General features: G+C 41.4%; 1 protein-coding gene across 1 annotated transcript in view; it reads right to left on the bottom strand.

The window, feature by feature from the left end:
- The window catches only part of LOC139938131 (stalled ribosome sensor GCN1-like), a 114,651-nt gene that overhangs the window by 70,426 nt on the left and 21,968 nt on the right, over positions 1-22,257 (bottom strand). Inside the window, exons 21-33 of the mRNA XM_071933509.1 lie at positions 20,574-20,947; positions 18,407-18,631; positions 16,858-16,985; positions 15,874-16,063; positions 15,113-15,349; positions 13,765-13,959; positions 13,121-13,367; positions 11,893-12,014; positions 10,463-10,577; positions 9,090-9,269; positions 7,691-7,911; positions 7,036-7,243; positions 6,266-6,462 (exon numbers count right to left, since the gene is read on the bottom strand). Of these exons, the coding sequence (XP_071789610.1) occupies positions 6,266-6,462; positions 7,036-7,243; positions 7,691-7,911; positions 9,090-9,269; positions 10,463-10,577; positions 11,893-12,014; positions 13,121-13,367; positions 13,765-13,959; positions 15,113-15,349; positions 15,874-16,063; positions 16,858-16,985; positions 18,407-18,631; positions 20,574-20,947 (2,639 nt within the window). The remainder of the gene's footprint in view (positions 1-6,265; positions 6,463-7,035; positions 7,244-7,690; positions 7,912-9,089; positions 9,270-10,462; positions 10,578-11,892; positions 12,015-13,120; positions 13,368-13,764; positions 13,960-15,112; positions 15,350-15,873; positions 16,064-16,857; positions 16,986-18,406; positions 18,632-20,573; positions 20,948-22,257) is intronic.

Raw genomic sequence — 22,257 nt, 5'->3', positions numbered from 1 at the left:
ATGATGTGATGTATTATCAGTTCATTCATAGAAAAAGGTTATTTGGTGCTTGCTACATTTGTACATGCTCAGATTGACAATACAAGATCAGCATGCTGCTGTTAAAAAATTTGTTTTGACAACTAATATTAACAAAAAATTTCTAGAAATGTAAAGTGACTGGTGTTGTCCTGATCACAGCATGCCTGTGGCTGTAGTGACTGGTGTTGTCCTGATCACAGCATGCCTGTGGCTGTACATGTACATGGAATTATGAACTCTCACCCAGTCACTGCAGGTGTGTCCCTACACTCCGTAGGAATGATACAGAGGCCACAAGGGTACAGTAACTGGTAAGAGTTAGAAGATAGAAAACTGGCATCGGAATGGAAGATAAAGAATAATAGAGAGGTTTTCGCAAGTATACGGATACACATACAGATACAGATATACGTCGACACTTTGTGTGTTCACGTGCTGCGTATCCGCGACTATCGTATTTTGCACACACGTAAGCTACGGATACGGTAGCTCATAAACGTCGCAGAAAAACGGATACTGTTTTGCAGCCTTTTAGCTGTCTTTTTGTCCCAGATCAAAAACATTTCCCACGGAATTGCTTTCACTGGTATTGTGCTTGATATACATGTACGAGTAGATAGAAAATTGTCAGTCATTTGCAAGCAAAACGGTGAGAAAATGCAGTTTACAAAACACGGGGTCTCTGTCGGTCATGCTTGTCAGGAAAAACACTCGTGATCAATGCGAGCGCACTCGAGTGACACATACCTACATGTATACTTTGCGAAACAAAATCCAACACGAGGCTGTATCCGCATGCTTGCGAAACCTCTCTACTAACTTTGGTTTTTACCCATACACCAATGTGTGATAGCACTGTACATGTATACTCAGTACTTCACTCCCCCCCCCCCCCCCCCCCCCCCGAGTCCTGTGAACAAATATCACAGGCATATTACTTGGCTGGGTAAGAGTGCATACATATACAGCCAGAGAGCCACTTTGATGCTGACGACACAGCCCCTTTAACAAAAAGGCATCAAATAAGCCGTAAGAAAATCTCATTTTGAACGTAAAGACCAAATTGCAACATCTTAGAGTTAGACTCCTAATACAAATGTTTAGATCAGTAATCATCAATGAAGGATAGGCTATAATCCATATCAGACACTATGTTTCTTAGGTATTGTTTGAAGCTTTGCATGGTGTGGGAAAATTTAGAAGAAAATATTAATAAATGCTAAACTTGCGGGTACAACCATGTGTAAAATCTCTGTTGGGAGGAGTGTTGGCTTTGAAAAGAGCCGGTTTGGTCTCGACCTTTCGAACAGTATACTCTGCTCGTCTTCAGGAAAAGAGCAGAGTGTTTGTTCTCTCATTAGAATCAATGTCAATTAAAATTCAGGCTGCCATGGAAATAGTCCCACTCTGTTGAGGTTCATTATGGATGTATTTGATTGTAGCTGTGTACTTTAGTTATTCGGACTCGACTGACAGCACTTATGAGCAATCAGTAAATTCAACTCATGCCAAAGATGTCATTTCAGACCTACAAACTGACAGCACTTTATTGTCTATTAAAGACACTGGACAATTTTGGTAATTGTCAAAGACCAGTCTTCTCACTTGGTGTATCTCAACATATGCATATAATAACAAACCTGTGAAAATTTGAGCTCAATTGGTCGTTGAAGTTGCGAGATAATAATGAATGGAAAAACACCCTTTGTCGTGCTTTCAGATGCTTGTTTTCGAGACCTCAAAATATAATTCTGAGGTCTCGAAATCAAATTTGTGGACAACTACTTCTTTCTCGAAAACTACATTACTTCAGACGGAGCCGGTTCTCACAATGTTTTATACCATCAACCTCTCCCCATTACTCATTACCAAGTAAGGTTTTATGCTAATGAGTATTTTGAGTAATTACCAATAGTGCCAACTGCCTTTAATACATGTAAGTTAATGCAAACTGAAGGCATGACTGCAAACTCAAATCACAAATTAAGCACAGCATTGACCTTTTGGACAGCACTCCAATCAGCAAAAACCAATATCTATGTAGCTCTCTTGATACCCATTTTAGTAAACAATCTCTTTATAACATTCTGCCTGTTTGAAGAATGAGCAAACAATAGGATTGACAGTGATTTAGAAGAAACAATAAAGTATTTCCCTTTTTTTCAATCGAATAAAGTACCTTTAACATGTTTTAACAATGTTTAACAATGTGTATTATAAGTGATATGCGCCTCTTTTCCAAATAATTCAAACAAAGTGACAGGGTAAACTGATGAAGACCCTCAGATTTGCAAGCGACTCTTGCAGACTGTATCTTTCTTGGGTGTCGTCCACTGATGCAGGAATCATATGAAAGATTCTCTAAATTCTCTACTTAGGCGCTTTGGAGGACTGTATTTCACTAAAGTCACATTTTGTGACCAAAGACAAGTTTGTTTAGACTAGATGAAGTTCCTGCCTTAAAGTTCTCATAGAGCCACCACTGACAAGCACCAGCCATTTTCAAATGACAATGTCAAAGATGTTCGTAGATAACAATACTCTAGGAGCTGTGGAGGGATCTGACTGGATTGCTGAGCTGTCAATGGCTCAAGGCATCATTGGAGTGATTCTCAACACTCTAGCTTGGCTGGTCATCCTTCGCACCAAAAACATCCACAATATGACTAACTACTTGCTGGCATATCTTGCTGTGGTTGACAGTGTTTATTGTTTGAGTATAATCTTGGAGCAGGCAGTACTAAGCATTGAAAGTTCCATTGGAAGAGAAATATACTGTCTATGTATTACTCTGAGCTTATTTATTTCTTATACAACAGCCTACTCTTCAAGTAATGGTCTGTGTCTGGTGACCTATGAACGCTACATTGGAATAGTACATCCACTGCACTACCCACGATTGATGTCCGCTAAAAAGGTGAAGTTGATCATTTTCATCTCGTGGTTGATGTCGATTTTGTTATCAAGTCCCTTTCTTTTCACAATGGATGCTGAAAAGGACAACACTACGGCATGTGACATTAATAACGACTCAGTACATTTTCATATTGGTGCCACTCTTTCTGCTATCTTCAGCTACCTTCTGCCCATCCTTTTCATGAGTTGGGCTTACTACAAGATCCAAGCCACTCTCAAGAGAAGCGCTCAACAACAGAATGTACAAGCAGCAGCCCTTGAGCTTTTACAGGCCAGACAGAATGTGATCAGCATGCTTAGGATCGTTATAGGTGCACTGGTTGTTTTCTGGACGCCAAGTTTTCTCTATGTCATGTTATTCATCTGGACAAGTATTTCTGACACTTATCGAGAAGATACAAATATAAGCCTACTTCTCTTGGTTTACAACATGAACTCTGTGATCAATCCCATCATTTACATTTTTAAATACAAGAAGTTTCGGAAAGGTCTTCAAGACATGCTGTGTTGTTGCGTTGGTCGACCTCTAAGGCCAAACCGGGTAGGTGTTCAGAATCGAAATGAATGAACAAAATGTATTCGATCAGCACTACCAAGGAGATCCCACATCAAACCAAGCAACTTCAACTTCAACTTCGTACTGCCTCTAGCTAACGGGCAATCTCGGTAGTCTAGTTGGTAAGACACTGCTCTAGAATTGCAAGGGTTGTAGGTTCGAAACCCACCCAAGCACTATACCTGTGATATTTGTTCACAGGACTCGGAAAAGTACTGAGTATACAGTGCTTTATACCCATCAGTGTACATATAATAATGGGTAAAAAAAATAATAATAATACAACTTCAACTTTGCTAATACAGGACATTCATGATACTTGAAAAGGATTGAAGAATTTCCTCGGGTTCAAGGTCTTGCCTATTTGTACCGATGGCATGTATGGTAAAGACTTTAATAGACTGTTCATGCTATAACTTAATAATTTTGCAGGTTTTTCTGAGGGCAGAAAACCAGCAACTATGTCTTCAAAGACAAGAATTTCGTAATGGTCTTCAAGACATGCTGTTATTGCACTGGTCGATCTTAAAGGCCAAACCGGATTGGACTATGAAACATAACCAATCGTTTTTAATTTTTATGCAAGTTCGCCCAAAACAAGACTAATAGCCACTCTAAGTTAAGGGCTACAAGGAAGAAAACATAGAAATGTACATGTAGTAACTCAGTAGAGCTGAAGGTAGGAATTGATATTCCTCTTAAAAGATGGCAGATCATAGGATGAAGGGAAACATGCACCAGGCAAGGAGTTCCAAAGAGATGTAGTACGAGGGAAAAAGCTACTGGAGTAGCTCTTTGTTCTACATCTCGGCACAGCCACAGTATAAGGATGAGAACAAGCAGAAAGCCGTGATTTGATCAAACCATATGAATAATGGAAACCCAAATGAACCATAAAAGGGTGTCGCACATTGCCCGCTTGCTGTGGAACAAGTGGCACAGGTTATTTTTTTGCACTAAAAGCCACAGCGTCCATTTTCTGTTGAAACAATATTTTTTAATACACATTGAATTATCTCAACTCAATTTGAAGGTCCTGCAGTTGATTTCACCAAACTCTTCCTAACTTAGAATTAATCTCAAGACTTACATGTAGGACGAGTTAAATTCCGTATCCATAGACGTTAGGACGCTTAAACCCATCCTAAGTTAGGACGGGTTACTCGTCCTACATCTACGTCAAGATAGGATTAATCCTAGCGTTTCGTGAAATCGGCTGCTGCTCCATTGCCAGTGTACATGTACAACCATCCTGCTCTATATCTTAGATTAGTTTGATATGTAAATTAGAAAAATGTATCTCACTTAAGCAAACTGATGTATTGTTCAACTCAGAATAACATTATAAAGACATAACTCACAGCTGAAACTATATAAAATGATGTCTTAAAGCCATTGGACACTTTCGGAACAGAATTTTTTTTGTTCACAGATTTACAAATAACTTACAGGGCTTACAGAAGGTACATGTAATGGTGAAAGACTTCTCTTGAAATATTATTCCATGAAATGCTTTACTTTTTGAGAAAACATTAAAACAATATCAATTCTCGATATTTCGAGAATTACGGATTTATTTTAAACACATGTCATGACACGGCGAAACGTGCGGAAACAAGGGTGGGTTTTCCCGTTATTTTCTCCTGACTCCGAAGGTGAGGTCCTTTATCGCAAGGCCACGACACTTTAAATGGCCATTCATAAAATACTTCAGACAGTTTATCCATTCTGATTGGTCGAGAGGAGTATTAAGGTTGGAAAATTCATAAAAATTGTGAACTTCTGTCAATTTATTGGGCTTTGTTTCGCACAGGGTCAAAATTGCATTGACGCTCAACAGTTGTGCATACGCATGCATGCTAATTGGTGTTGTTTTTTTCCGCATTAAGCAGGTCTATCGGTTTGTATTGATTTTGTTATGTGTAAATTAACACCATGCGTTTACAAGCTTGTGTGCCACGCATATTATGTTTAAACACTTCTCACCGTGTCTTTACCCTATGTTTAAACATGGCCATGTGATGCCCTCTCTGTCCTGGGTATAGACCGTATCGAATATGACGTCACCACTAAAATACCTGCCCTACACCATGGCGTCTCTAAGCTTGGGTGTGTACGTGTGCATGCGAGTGCCATAGAAATCAAACCGGGAACTCTGCGTGCTGCATGCTCCATTGATGTAAGCGTGTAGACACGCAGACGACCTGCCCTTTAACATGGCCGCTTTCATAGCAACAACGAGCAAGTTCGAGTGGGCAAATTTACCCGACCCGTGGTTGACTACTAACTAGCAACGTACATGCGCAGTGACGCACTCACTCGAACGACTCATATGGATCTCTAGTCAACCTTCCACATTATGTCACTATAGTGTCACTGGTTCCCCTCTGCGCTTTACACATGTCAGAATGGAACATGCTGTTGGGACCAGTGAAGAAACCATGGGCTCGAGGCTGGTTCCAAATGGTCGACCACAGTAGTCAACCAATACGCCTCTCTTAATATTTATGCATGACGTCATAATTCTTACCCAAAATGAGACTATGGGCGCAAGTCCCCCATCACTTGCAGTGGCTGCGCCCATCGCCTCGTTTTGGATTAGCATTGTGATGCACCTCATGCATAAATATTAAGAAAGGCGTATGGTCAACCAGCCTGGGTTCGAGTGCAAATGGTCAACCTTTAGTTAACCATTGTGCACACTTTCTCGAAGGGGTTATTCGACACGGTCAATTTATAAACAGAAACACAGAAGTGTTGCACCAACCCTACCTTTAGAATAGCTGGGATGACCTTGCCCACATACTCTGTAAACCTTTCTCCAAACGTCCCCGGTAGGTAGATGAACAACATGATGTAACCATCTCGGACATGAGGAGGGATGTCAGGGGCCTCGGCTGTCTTGATGATGTCTGGCATTAGCTTGGCCAGTTTCTCCACTCCCATACCAGCCATGACTTCGCTCAAACCTGAATCAAAAGTTCAAGCAACATTACGGGTAAGGTTCGTTACAGAATTTCAGAGTTTGGCCACAACAACTCGGAGAGTATACATCCTTTTCAGTGAGCGAGTGTTTTTACATTGACTTAAAGGGTCTTCGTACTTTTTACACAATGTCCACAGATTTACAATAAACTTAAACATTTTGAAGATGCCTTGCTCAATCATAACCCCTGGAATTTGTTCATTAAAATGTGCTAGAATCTAGCACATTTTAATGAGCACCTGTAATCAATCCTTTCTACGCGCACATGCATGTCTTTCGTCTTAAAGAATGTTTTTGTTTTTCTTTTTTAAAACGTGTTCATGCCATAAAAACGCGGGCGCGATCAACATGCTAAACACTACATGCGCGCGCATTTACATTTAATGCATAACCAATTTCATGAGCCAATCAGCGTTGTTTCTCGGTACATCCCTTCCAGGGGTTAGTGACGAGAGGTATCGTTACAGCGCGCTGCTGTAGCGAGGCTGCTGGCAGACGAGCTGATCTAGCCGAAGCTGTAGGCGAAACTCCCCATTTCAGAAGCGGTCTAACTTACCTTGAGCTGCACCTGACCTATCCACTGAGTTCTGCTCCACGGTGAGTTTCTCCATGAGCCACGGGAGGAGGTTATCAAAGCTACTCTCACCCATCCCTTTGACCATCGCTCCGAGGGCTCGGGCTGATACCTTCCTGACTTCAGGTACGGGATCCAGAAGGGATGCCTTTAGACCTGGCATAACGGAGGGGAGATAGGGTGCCAGATCCTACGTAAAACCAAAACAAAGTTGTTACATTGTTAGGATACAAATCCTTGACACTCTCTCTCTCTCTCTCTAGTCGACCCGAGGTCGGAATCATGTTGAGATTTGCCCATTCTTGTCTACCCCTCAATTAAGTTGGGAAGATCAGTTGGATGTCCCTGGCTACTACAACTGTATCCATGAGATTTTGTCATCCCCTATATCTTCTTTCATGTTTTGGTGACCAGGTGATAAGCTGATAGACAGCTAACCTCTCACATAATTAAAAAGTCCCATCCCTTTAAAGTAATACCTATCATGCTGATTCCCAGGTTGTATCGTAAACTTGAATGTGTGTGATCCCTGGATATGTGTGTGTGATCCCTGACTAAACAGGTTGAATGGCTTCTGACTGCCCCAGCTAGAATAGGTAAATTGAAACAGAAATAAGCAAACAGAAAACCACTGTACCTTCTGGTCAGTTAGGGAGTACATATTGCCGATGATCTGGGCAGCCATTTTCTTAGTGTCCGTGGAGCGGTCTTGGAAGGAGCGCTGTACAACTGGCATTATGAGGGCAAGTGAGGGCGCATCAATGAAGTGGACAAACTTCGTCCCTAGCAGAAGTTGAAGACACGCGGAGGTTTTCTTTGAAGGATTGGAGAGGGCATCCAGGAGCATCGGAACAATCGCTACATAGAAAAGATATCAAGTAAAGAAATCTACAGTACTGAGGATGCAACTGCTTGCTATTTTTTTAAACTAAGATTTCAGTTTTGGTTTTTACCCATATACACCTATGTGTGTTAGCACTGTATACTCAGTACTTAACCCGAGTTCTGTGAAAAAAATCACAGGCATATTAATTGGGTGGGATTCGAACCCACCACCTTTGCAATAGTAGAGCAGTGTCATACCATTAGACCACCGAGTTAGAGGCAGTTTGAGCCCTTTTTTTAGCAGCGGGTACTGCAAACGATTTAACAGATGTTAACATCTATTTAGATTATAGTACTGGAGGAACTATGAAGCCATCTTGTGAGTCCCATTCAGCCATCTTGCCACTCAAACTCAAAAATGAAAGACGAAAGAAAGACGAAATTAATTTTAAAAGAATTAACCAAGAATGAACATGTAATGTACCTGTTTGTTTTTCTTGTCAGAATCACATTACATACAATGCTTTAATTTGAGAGGATGGGGTGTCAGGACCAAGCGGTCTAGAGCAATGGACAAAAAGGTTTTCAGTTGTCAGAGTGTGGGTTCTATAACCGTGATGACAAAGCAACTGGTAACCATTACTGACAAGCAATATGCAAATAGAATGTCTCATTTACATACATGTTTGTAGCACCTTGTAAACATAACAAGCACTATGCAAATTGGGTGTATTGTTTACATAGTTCCTTTCAACTATGACAAGCACTATGCACTGTGGCATGTCTCATTTACATTGCAACCTGCAACAATAACAAGACAGTTGTACGTAAAAATAACGACAGACAGTTGCCACAGGGGTCAATCACGCTGAAGAGAGGTGCACTTCCTTGCTACAGGAGAAGAGGCAGAGGAGAAAATTGCGAGTAGCAGCCCCCACCCCTGTGTCAGCCCCCTCATCGTATGTCTGCAACAACTGTGGCAGAGACTGCCATGCAAGAATAGGACTTCTCAGTCACAGCTGCAGCTGCAAGAGAGAGGACAACCCCCGGGCGCAGTCCATCGTCAGTATTGAAGGACGGATGTCTGCTACGTAAAAATAGGGTATACCACTTAAAATCCATTGTAACAGGAAAACAACTGTTTGAAGTCTTCAAACACCTTTAGACAAATACTAGCCCTTTAGTATAAAACAGCAACAACTTTGGCATACCTTGGATTTCTGGATTCCTAATGACTGCCCCGATCTGTTTGAGTGCTTGGGAGCCGGCCTTCTGTACTTTACTGTGTGAATCAGTCAGTACTTCCATCAGCTTGGGTACAATGCTGGGCAGACATGAGGACAGCTGCTTGGGAGCGCAGTAAGCCATGGCTCCCAGTAACTCCACTGAACCTGTAGATAAATATAACACCAACGAAAACGGTTTGCATTAAGCCCGGTTCATACTTCCTGCGAATGCGAATGCGAAGCAAATGTTGACGCCACAAAAGTCGCATTGAATTTCGCAGCAGTTCAGCTCCATTCAACTCACTTGCGTATATCGCAAAAAGGCTTCCGGGCTTAAGTCTTTCTGAAATTCAAATATTTGAGTGAGGAATTACCTCTTTCTCAAATAACTACGTTACTTCACAGGGAGTCGTTTCTCATAATGTTTTATACTATCAACAGCCCTTAAATTTATAATAATTTGGGTTGAACAAAGAACAGTTGACTCGAGTGGGATTTGAACTAACAAACTCTGAACTCTACCAACTGAGCTATCTAGCCCTATGTTAGGGGGTCTCCCTATTCTGTCAATACCTTTGTTTAGGGGTACTGGCGTGAAGCCAGGAGGTATACCCGATTAAGGGGATGCAACATAACAAACTTGCCATGTCATATTCTCGGTCATATTCCCCGGCTTTCCCACTGGCAATTTGGATCTTAGGGTTAGGGTTGGAATTAAGCTTGGGCGATATCACGATATTATCGAATATCGCGATACTAATTTGGAAACGATTTTGATATCGGATCGGTTTGGTTTAATCGAAATATCGATATATCGCGATATAGATTAAGTATCGCAACATCGCCATGTATTTCCTAGCTAAGACATCTTGCACCCCATAGGTTTGGAGTAAAACCAGAAGAATACATGTAGGTCATTAGAACACATCTCTTATGCTATGACTGTCTCTTCTACAACTTTCACTGGGAGTTTGAAGACTGATGATGTCAAAATTAATTAATCGCGATTGTATCGAATATCGCGATATATTGTCGGCGATATATCGTGAATAAAATAAATCGATATCGCCCAAGCTTAATCTGAGTACATATCAGAACAGACAATGCATCTACAAACCCATTTTGGTTTACCACAAGTCTTCTTCCCGCTTAGGGTGCTTGGTAACAGCTGATCTGTTTTTGTACTCCAGTGTTCTTTAAGATTACGACAAGGGCTATAGTATTCTGGCTTGTATAAGTATCACAGCAGATGATGCGCTTACAAACCTGTTTGGTTCTCCACAGGCTTCATTACGTTTATGATAAGGGTTATGATTTGGGCTTGTATAATTATCAGAGCAGATGGTGCATCTACCAACCTGTTTTGGTTCTCCATGAGTCTTCTTCCAGGGCAGCGAGTAACGATGGAAGAACGAGTTTGACACCATGCCCACTCAGTTTACTCATGACAGCCTTAGCCGTGTCATCTGCTGCCTACAATGAAGTAAGGTTAGAACAGGATCACCATTAAGGATCATACTAAATTTGAAATTTATTGCACACAGGGTTTGCTATTAACCAGTTATGAAGTACACAGTAACACAATAGACCCCACATGTACTGCTTCAATGTGCAGCTGTGGTCATTGTGTAAGTCAAACTATCAGGAGACATGCACCTTAAAGGGAAGGTACACGTTTGGTAATTACTCAAAACAAATGATTAACTTAAAAACTGACTTGGTAACGAGCATTGGAGAGCTGTTGGTACATAGCATAAAACATTGTGAGAAACGGCTCCCTCTGAAGTATCATAGATTTTGAGAAAGATGTATTTTTTCCATTAAAATAATAAAAGACTTCTAGCTAGAAGTCTTTTATTCCTATCTGAAAGCACACAAATTCGTCCAACATGGGTGTTTTTTCTTTCATCATTTTCTCGCAACTTCGATGACCGATTGAGCCCAAATTTTCACAGGCTTGTTATTTTATGCTTATGTTGGGATACACCAAGTGAGAAGACTGGTTTTTGACAATTACCAAAGGTGTACCTTCCCTTTAACTGCAACATTTTAGTAGCATTTTCAAGTGATCTAATTAATCATATCCTCCTCTCTACCTCTGTCACAACTCCAATCCCAACCCTTTCAGGGCCCAATTTCATAGCGCTGCTTAGCGGCCGATTTTGTACTTACTGTGCAATTTCTATTTCATAGCGCTGCTAACCGTAAGCACACGAAAAGACATGCTAACCATCCGGTGCTTACCGCACAACTGCTAACCTGTGAAATACGCTAAGGCTTAAGCAAATTTTTCTGCTACAGTAAGCACGCAAATTTGCTTACCGTTAAGCAGCGCTATGAAATTAGGCCCTGATCACATACCCAACCCGAACCCCCTTCCCATCTACTAACCATCAGCTTCCCATCTCCAACCGCCCCCAACCCATCACATCACCTACCCGACCTCAGCCCATCACACCCAACCCAAACCCTCTCCCTTCTTCTAACCAACCCCAACCACCTTGCCACCCAATCCCCTTCCCATCTTGTACATAACTCCAAACCCTTCACATCCAACCCCAACTACCTCCCATCTCCGACTCAGCCCAAACCTCGTCACCCCCACCCGACCCCATCCCCCTTCCAATCTCCTACATGTAGCTAACCCCAACCCCTTCTCATCTCATCCATAGGGTGTTGTGGCCAAGCGGATAAAAGCACCGAACTCAAGTTCTTGTGATTGGTTGTGAAAAGCGGGTTATTATTTTTATTAACCCCAGTAATCACTGCATTAACAATGCAAACGTACCTCTCTGACATACTGGTTGCCATCCCCGAAGCACAGCAGTAAATGAGGAAGCACGTGAACCACATAGGGTTCAAACAGTCGTCCCAGCATGTTACAAAGCATCTCAAAAGCAAACAAGGCTCCTGTTGATAACAAACAATCACAATTTGTCAAGGACAATGCGGGAATCAAGCAGTTCAGGAGAGCGCCATCAAGAGTTTACAAAGACAGAAAAAATGTCACAGTAGATCATGGGGGAAACATGTGCACACATAGTCTGAACATCTGACGTCACACTTTGAGACTGGTGAATAACTCCAGATACCAGCCTGATCGGATGCTTCCGGATCCGTACAAATGAACCTTTGACCTCGCATGCGTTTCACATGGAGATTCCAAGTTACATGTATTACATAGTGAATGGAAAACAACACTACATGATGTAGACAACTTTATGCACATGTACACTGCATGCAGAAAACCAAAAGTGCAGCTGACAAACCAAAAGTGCAGCTGACAAATCGAAAGCGTTGAAAAGTGAATAATGACCATACTTCTCTGGGTTAAGCTTATGAGGTTTTGCAATGCTTAAACTAATCGGATACTTTTTCGTATTTCTTTTCTAAAGTGATCTGAAGCATAACAACAGTTTTGCAATGTTTGTGGGATGATTACTGAAGCTAACCACTACTGTGTCAGTAAGTAGGTATACACACTCAAACCGGGGACCTATATGTATAACAAAAGAGCACAATAGAGTCCATGGTTTGGTAAAGGTCCATAGTTGGAAAACGTGTACAAAACCAATGGGTGCTGTTGGAAAAAAGTTAGTATAAACAAAAGAGGGACTATAGAAGGTCCACGGTTGCAGGCGTACACAAGCTTAAGTGTGTGGACAGCAGTATGGTTGGCTTGTGCGTAAAGCTCTCCTCTCACCAAGGTGACCCGGTTCGATTCCCGGTCGGGGCCATATGTGAGTTGAGTTGTGGGTTGGTTCTCTGCTGTGCCACAAGGGTTTTCCATACCATCCGGTTTTCCTCCCTCGTGAAAAATCAAACACTTTTGATCTCTGGCGGTCATAATGAGTTGATGTGGCTGGCTGCCAAAGGCGCCCTTGCATTCCTTCTTCTCGAACACGTTGTAGCCGCGTCTTTCGCAATTCATCTATTAGCTGCGAGTAAGGATGATAAGCCTCCCAAATTATTATTATATTTATTATTAATGTCACATTGTACAGGGTGCAACCTACCTTCCCTACGTCTGAAGTTCTTCTTATCTTGTATAGCATCCTGCAATGACGACATGATATCAAGCTGTTTGAGTGATAGTATACCCAACCCCTTCACCAACCCGGCCAGACCGTAGGCCGCCCCCTTCCTCTCTCCGTAGTTCTCTGACTCCAGTAGCAAGGCCAAGAGATTCTTGACGATGGCCGGGGCGTCTGCTTTGATAGCTGGAACGAGAGGGGGAAGGCAGTTGGCGACTGCTTCTTGGACCTGGAAAGAATAAACAAAAATGTGAGAGTCGAAAGACAACAAAGTGCTAACTATATAAACTTTTAAATAAATGATCTGAAAATAGGGTTTAAATATTTTTTTTACTGAGCCATGACGTCTTTTCAAAAACAGTTTATCTAAGTATCTTTAAAGACACTGGACACTATTGGTAATTGTCAAAGATCAGTCTTCTCACTTGGTGTATCTCAACATCTGCATAAAATAACAAACCTGTTAAAATTTGAGCTCAATTGGTCGTCGAAGTTGTGAGTAACAATAAATGAAAAAAACACCCTTGTCACACAAAGTTATGGCTTTCAGATGATTGATTTCGAGACCTCAACATCTAATTCTGATCGCCGTTTATTATTGTTATTATTATAAAACTTGTTCTCACCTGTTGGGACGGAGTGGAGAGCGCCTCGATCAGTTTAGCCACGATGGGTTTGACCTTAGGGTCAGTCTTGTCCAGATGTTTGGCTAGTGATCCCATGAGGATGACCACGCTGTGTCTCACAGCATCGTAGGATGATGTGTTCGGTGCCTCGTCTAAGAACTTCTCAAAGACTGGGAGAAGTACGACGACACTATCCTAAAAGAAATAACAACAGGAGATAAAAATCATAATTATTCAATTATTCATTTACTATTCGGGCCCAAATTTTTAAGTGCTCTATTAAATTTGCATCTGGGATAAAGAATATTTATTTGGGTTTTTACCCTTACAACGATGTGTGTTAGCATTCGGTGGTCTAGTTGGTAAGACACTGCTCTATAATTGCAAAGATTGTGGGTTCGAATCCAACCTGAAATGCCTGTGATTTTCATACACAGACCTCGGGAAAGTACTGAGTATACAGTGCCAACACACATCAGTGTAAGGGTAAAAACCAAAATCAATAGGCCTAAACTTTTTCGAATATGGAATTGTCACAAATGATAAAAAAGATGACTGAAATTGTAAAGGGCATTTCAATGGTTACTCTTGCGACATTGTTGATGAATTCATGAGATTCTTTGGGCTGTAATTACCTAACTGGACTAAAAGGGTTTAATAACTGTTATCCCAATAATAGTTAGGGTAGACCTAGAACTACTTCAGCACCAATGATGAGATCCAGATTTGGCTACTCATGTTACATTTTCTGACATTTTTGAAATAATAATAACCAGTTTTAATATAGCACTTTTCACCCACCGAGGGCTTCTCAAAGCACTTCCGACACTATTAAACCTGGTCACTGGGCCTGAAATCATTCCTAAAACCATCTTAACTCCCTGGGGAGTATACAGCCTGTGCGACAATTATATGCACTACATGGCTAAACCAATCACAAGAACCATCTCTGCCCTCACAGGTACCCATTTACCCCTGGGTGGAGAGAAGCAGTTATAGTGTCTTGCTCAGGGTCACAAGTGGGACCGGGATTCGAACCCACACTCTGCTGGAAGAAGAATCAGAGCTCGAGTTCAGTGCTCTTATCCAATCGGCCACGACACCCCACATCTGAGTAATCAATTTAGCGTGTCTTGTACATTGTATATCATACATTACATATTTTTTTTCTGGATGTCTACTTTGGTGCTTAAGTTGGCTAGAACTATGGGGATAACAGTTATTAAACCTTTTAAGTAAGGTTATTACAGCCCAAGGAAACTCTAAAATAACATAATATAAGTAAAGTCTAATACAGGTGAAAATAGTAAACAAGCTGGGAAGTCTTTCCACTTTAGTTGACACTAACCTTGCCCTGGTTGTCAATGACTGCTGTAGCCGACTGCAGCATGACTCTCCGAACCTCCTCATTCCGATCATTCAGCCCCTCAGGAACAAAGAACCGGAACACCTCCGACACTTGATTCTTCTTGAGGTAGGGCGATATCTTCCCCAGGGCGTTGGCGATGCCGCAGCGGGCCGAGAACTCATCGGGCGGGGATTCTGATATGACACGCCCGAGGCTATCCATAACAGGTGGGGGTATCTGGGCGAAACACGACAAGGGTAAGAGTGAATTGGTAAGATTCTGATGATTAGCTCACCGTTTCCAGTGAGTTGCCCAACCGTTTCAAAACAGTCCACAGAACAGGTTTTATACGGTGGTTATATAGCGGTTTCACTCTACATACGAAGGGTGGACCTGAGAATGAAACAGGTCCAAATAATGTACGTGTAGGGACTTGAAACACTATGTGGACACACGTCCCACACTTATTCACCCGACGACATCATCAGAATAATCTTGGATGCGCCAATTTGGTGGTCAACCACACTATGAGTTATTCAGTGAAGTGCGCATTTAAGGCAACGCGGCGTCTACATGTAAATCTATTGACCACCAAAATGGTTTTCGCGTGTGACGTGCATGCAAGGGCTCAACAGTTGGGGACATCAAGCAAACCAGTACAAACAGTATGGAACAGTCAGGAAAAACACTGACAAATCAAATGCTTGATTCAGACAAAACAAGTGAAAAATATCTCATCCCAAAAATCTGGTCAGACTCACCAGGAGCTTGTCCTGATGAAGAGAGAAGAGTTTCGACAGTGTTCCTTCAATCTCTGTGCGGTACTCTTCCAGTAAGGCAGCCAGTGCGAGGGCAGCAGACTGCCTGACTACGTCTTGGCTGTGGATGACATCAACGATGGTCAGAGCGCAGAGGTCGGGGTCGATCTCGAGTGCCGCTTCATCCCACAACCTGTAGATAGTACCAACATACATTCAATTTATCAAACCACCATCACCTATGCCTGGGATCCTGTACCCTGGTATGATCTTGGCACAGATTTGATTAAAGGAGCCAGCCAATTTTCCAATCAGCCTCAATTTCACTTGTATACATTAAAACTGCATTTGGTGGAGATACAATCTAGTAGGGTTTGCAGTAACAATATGTGATGGGCTCTGTGCAAATGAGCCATAAGGGGGAAAATTTACTTATTGGGTTTTACACATGGCTAAAAAGAGCATACAAGCTTCAGTTTGACAAAGTTAGGACCTTTTGAAAAATATATTATGTCATAATCTGAGAAAACCCATACTGGGGAAACAGCCTGTTTAATGAAAACATCAACTATTGATGTCTAAGGGATGACCAAAAAGAACATGTTTTATTTACCTTTATCGATTAAAAACTAAGTTTCTATTTCAGAAAATGTGAAAATATAGACCCTAAGAAGCATAAAACCATATATTAAAAAAAAAGTTACATATTTTTTTGTTCACCCTCCCATCACTCAACAGCCCTGTACTGGAAAGTGGGTTGTGCGACAAGCGACTTGTTTTTGTAGAGTCTGTCACAAGTGTACATGAGTAGGATTCAAAACTTTGCACGGTGGTGTTACAATCTAGTAAAGTTTGCAGTAACACCACAAATAGAATTTGAAACTTTACATGGTAGAGATACACTGTAGTACACTGTAGTAAGGTTTGCAGTGACACCATGTACAAATCCATTAGATTTATTTGGAAGTGAGACCAATGTGAACTTACTCTGCAGCCATTAACTTGACACTCTCCTCTGGGTCGTGCTTTGCAATGAGGACACGATGACTCAAGTTGAGGGCGGTCTCTCTCTCTGAATCCATGGTGGGAAGAACTTCATTCAACTCTTTCAGCCCCTAATAAGGAAAATAACAATTTTTTACTTTTTATTTTCTTAGTTTTGTTTGAAAAACAATTTGGGGGAAAACAATTAAGAATCCGACTACAACTTTTTTTACTCTGGAGTTGATGTTCTTAATCATGACGTCAGACACAGCACTCACGACAAAAGTTTTTGAGAAAACTAATTTTTTTTTTGGTCACAATGCTCAGCACAATCTCTGAATACTGGCTACATGTTTCACCCTGCGTTGTGGCAACAATGAGGTCCGTTGCCATGTGTTTGTAAACAATATAAAGACAGCAAAACTCGCCTGTTGTAAAAGCACCTATAATTTTAAACTTGTTACTCGTATTCTGAAAATGAAAATACCAGGAGACGGAAAATTTAATTACGGGATTTTGACACCTCGTTTGTTATAATCAGTCGAGTATTGTTGTTGCAGTAAGTGCTTACAGGTGAAAAGTGCCTATTTCCATTGTTGCAGTAACTCCTACTGACAAGAACCGCTTTTGAAAATTCCTGCTATTAGCTTCACGCTAAATCAGAGGAGAGACGATCATGTCAATAGGAGTTTACCGCAACAATGAAAATGTGCCCTTTTAACCCGTAAGCACATACCGCGACAACAATACTCGACCAATTTTTACAAACAATGTGTCAAAATCACCGTAAATAAATTGTCCGTTTCCTGGTATTTTCATTAATAGCATACGAGTAACAAGTTTAAAATTATAGGTGCTTTTACAACAGTGGAGTTACTTTTTTAGCTGTCTTTAGTTTAACTCATTGACTGTATGGTCAAAAAACAAGTTCCCTAATGGAACATAGCCGGCTAATACTATTACCAGCAGAATAGCTTGGGGTGAGTCATCGACCTACGGTCACCTTTAATTTTGATGCCCCATTGAAAACACACACACTGACATACTTGATACACCTGACACCATAAATATGGCTAGAATCCTGGCCATAATTTGTTGGGCCCCTGTGCCCCCTGGCAATGTTGGCTCTTCCTCAATCAACTTTGAGCGGGGGGACAGGGGAGAGAAGGTTTATTGTCAGGGGGATGTGAACAGGGAATGTTTATTGTATCATTGCAAATGGGTGGCCCAAGAATTTTGAGATTGTAGTTGGCTAAGTTGGTTCAGCACAAGCACATTAAAACGGAGGCCGCAGGTTCAAGTCCAACTCCAGTAAATTTGTCTTTGTTCAACCCAAAATAATCTATGTATCAATTGCACCCAAACAAAGATATTGACAAAAAGGTGGGGGGGGGAACTGGCACCATAGGGCTAGAGAGTTCCATTGGTATAGTGCCAGCACACTAATCCAGAGGTCGCAGGTTCAAGTCCTGTTCTAGTCAACCCAAAATTATTTACGTATCGTTTTCAATAGGCCATGACATATCCGAGGCCAGCCAAGTACAACACTTACCATGAGAGCAGCTTCGCGTGCAGCCATGCATGACGACTGCAATGCTGACAACAACACATCGATCTCATCTTGTTCAGCCATGGTACATCCTGGTAGCCCGCTGGCACTATGGCACAGATATACTAATACACTGGTTGCCGTCTGCTGAAGGCTAGGTCCGCTGATGCCGATAAGGCGAGTCAGAAGTTCAAGCATCTCTCGCCGTGGCAACAATTCAGGTCCGTTCTGTCATCATCAAAACAAACAAGTATTTGTTTTATTTAATATTCATTTTGGTTTTTACCCATACACTGATGTGTAGTAGCACTGTAAACTCAGTACTTTCCCACCCCTGTGAAAAAAAAACCAGGCAAACTACACGGATGGGATTCGAACCCACGACCCTTGCAATTCTAGAGCAGTGTCTTACCAACTGGACCACCGAGATTGCCCGGTAGCTAGAGGCAATTCGGATCCTATGTTTTGGCAGTGGGTACCGCAACGATTTAACAGATGTTAAATTTGCATCGGGGATAAAAGAATATTAAGAACCTGTGTTTACGAAAGACCTGTTGAACTCATGTTTTCTTAACAACAACAGTAACAACAATAACACTGTGTGCCATGTCGTGGGCGAGCGGTCAAGGTCTCCGGACCCAAGCTCTGGTGTTGTCAGCAGCTGCAGAGTGTGGGTTGAAATCCTGGTCATGACTGTAAGAAGATACTACTTCGTATGTTAGAGGTTATAAGTTTGTGCCCTTGATCAAGACACTTTAACCATTATTGCTGCGTCAGATGGGACATACATGAAGTCGTAGGTCTCGTATTTGTCAGTTTGTGTAATGACCATAGAACTTGTAGAAGAAGCTCTTTACACTTATTGCTAAGAGATGGGGCTTGCCCTAGTGTTTCAGGCAGTGGCTGCTAAACGCACCACATCTCTTAAAGACACTGGACATTATTGGTAATTGTCAAAAATCAGTCTTCTCACTTGGTGTATCTCAACATATGCATGTAATAACAAACCTGTGAAAGTTTGAGCTCAATTGGTCACTGAAGTTGCGAGATAATAATGAAAGAAAAAACACCCTTGTCACATGAAGTTGTTTGCTTTCAGATGCATGATTTCGAGACCTCAAAATCTCAAAATCTAGTTCTGAGGTTTCAAAATCAAATTCGTGGAAAATTACTTCTTTCTTGAAAACTATGTTAATTGTTTTGAGTAATTACCAATAGTGTCCACTGCCTTAAGTCCTTATACATGTTATATGGTACTGCATAAATGGATCTCATACTTCAAAAATCAACCTGTCTTAAAAAAGTGTTTCTCTTTTGTGGGGTGTCGTGGCCGAGCGGATACGAGCACCGAATTCAAGGTCTGCTGATTCTGTTCAGAGTGTGGGTTCAAACCCCAGTTGTGACACTCGCGTCCCTGAGCAAGACACTTAACTAGAATTGCAGAGATGGTTCTTGTGATTGATTTAGCTTAGTGTGCTACACATTTGGCGGCATAAGCTGTATACATGTACTCCCCAGGGAGCTGAGATGGTTTATGGAATGAAAAGGCCCAGTGATCTGGGGTAATAATGTTGGAAGCGCTTTGAGACATGCGCTATAAAGCGCTATATAAAAACTGACTATTATTATTATTATTATTATTATTATTATTATTATTATTATTATTCTTGTTCAACCACCTTGAGTACCTTATTGGTTGGTAGGTATGCTACATGTACATGTGTATGTCAAACTGTACATTAATACTATTATCTTCCAGTACTCGCTAATCCACCAATCAGAAGCTCAAACTACTAGGGGAATAAAAACATATATGCTACGACCTCTGTTTTATATCCTACTTCCTCTGTTTTTATTTCACAGTGCGTGTTGTGAAATGTCATTTTGTCATGCTCCGTATACCGACAGTGCAAAAATGACATTCTAAACTTTGTGCGTGTGAACTAACGCTCTGAAGTTTTAAATTTTGCACGTTGCAAGTGAGACTGGAAGATAAATTCGTTATCACACGCGCGCTCATGAAATACAAAAAAATATAGCGCGTCTGCGTCCCATATCCATGGGACGCAGAAGCGCTATATTTTTTCATATTCCACTCGCGCTTGTGTGATAACTTATAATATTACTACCTCTGTTATAGAATGCAACTGCACCGACTCCCAAAACTTACCTCATCGACTTCATCTACAAGTTCCTCAGAGCATCTTAACTGAGAATGTGCAGAAAGGATATCCAGAGCCTTCTCCACCACCTCCTCGTTCTTCTTGACGACCGAGCCGCCGTCTCTGAGCACGTGATTCAACAGCGGGAAGCAGTACGCGAATGTCGGCGCTGGAAAACACCTTGAGAGGAGACTAAGCTGGACCTCATCGCTGGAAAGGTCGTCGTCGTCGTCTTCGTTGATCTCTGCTGTGGGATTTTGACCTGCATGGATGACCTCGACAGCTCTGGATGCCATGCTGATGATGTCTTCATCACGCCAGCTGGGGTCGATCGGGCAAGCTGTACCAGACAGCCGTAGGGTACAGTAGGCAACCGTATCCCCTAGTCGATCAAAACAAATTTGAGGTTAAAAATCACGCAGTGGATGAAAACTGCAGCATCACTCATAAAACTGGGCTCAATTTCAGAGAGGCTTACACAAAAAGAGTAGCAGAGCACAACAAAATTATGCTTCCTAGAGTAAGGCTATCCTCCAAAATGTATGCCACATGCACTGTCAGAGACTGGTAAGCTTGGGCGATATCACAATATTATCGAATATCGCGATACTAATTTGGAAACGATTTCGATATTGGATCGATTTGGTTTTAATCGAAATATCGATATATCGCGATATATGGCGATATCAATTAAGTATTGCGATGTATTTCCTAGCTAAGACATCTTGCACCCCATAGGTTTGGAGTAAAACCAGAAGAATACATGTAGGTCATTAGAACATCTCTCTTATGCTATGACTGTCTCTTCTACAACTTTCACTGGGAGTTTGAAGACTGATGATGTCAAATTTAATTAATCGCGATTATATCGAATATCGCAATATATTGTCGGCGATATATCGTGAATAAAATAAGTTGATATTGCCCAAGCATAGTGACTGGTATTCTGCTCATTTTGGCTTAGCAGAAAAAAAAAAAAAAAAATTCTGATTGAGCAGCTCTACAAAATTGGGCCCTGCAAAATGAATCCATTGTGGAACAACAAAAATACAATACAAATATTGAATTCGTATGAGTGCATTGTACATGTAGCAGACTATATTTGTTGAGGTGACATTGGGACTCTTCCCAAGCAGAGTGCAATAAAAAACAAACAGATTTACCCAATTGAAAATGTTCATCTTTGGTGCTGAACTAGGTCTAGGTTTAAGTCTACATTAACTACTATGAGGAGAACAGTTGTTAAACCTTTTAAAGGGATGCTGCAGTGCATTAAAATAAAACAGTTAATTTTTCTGTCATTTATTTCTGATATATGTATTGAACATCAATAAAATGTGTTTTGTTTATTCCCGACATATCTGACTTGTGTAATTAGCGAATACGCCATGCCCCCCCCTTTTGTGGATTGTTACTGCCCCCCACCATCGACGTCACAATTCAAACATATCATCAACAAAAAGAGTCTGGTCCCTAACTACACGCGCCTAGGTACCAGGCCACACAGTGCACACGTCTCTATATGCACACAGCCAGGGGGCCCGACGGCTCGGGTTACCGACATGATGTCACGTTTATGCAAATGAAGGCTCCCTTTTAGGGGCGGGGTGGGTTCCCCTAATCTCTTGAAAACTATTTTTAAAATACTTGCGCATTTAATAAAAAAATAGGAAAAAATATTTCAGGTTTAAA

Source organism: Asterias amurensis, chromosome 6 (genome assembly GCF_032118995.1).
Source record: "Asterias amurensis chromosome 6, ASM3211899v1".
NCBI classification, from domain to species: Eukaryota; Metazoa; Echinodermata; class Asteroidea; order Forcipulatida; family Asteriidae; genus Asterias; species Asterias amurensis.
The sequence above is the reverse complement of the archived record's forward strand: the minus strand, read 5'-3'. Positions and strand labels throughout refer to the sequence as shown.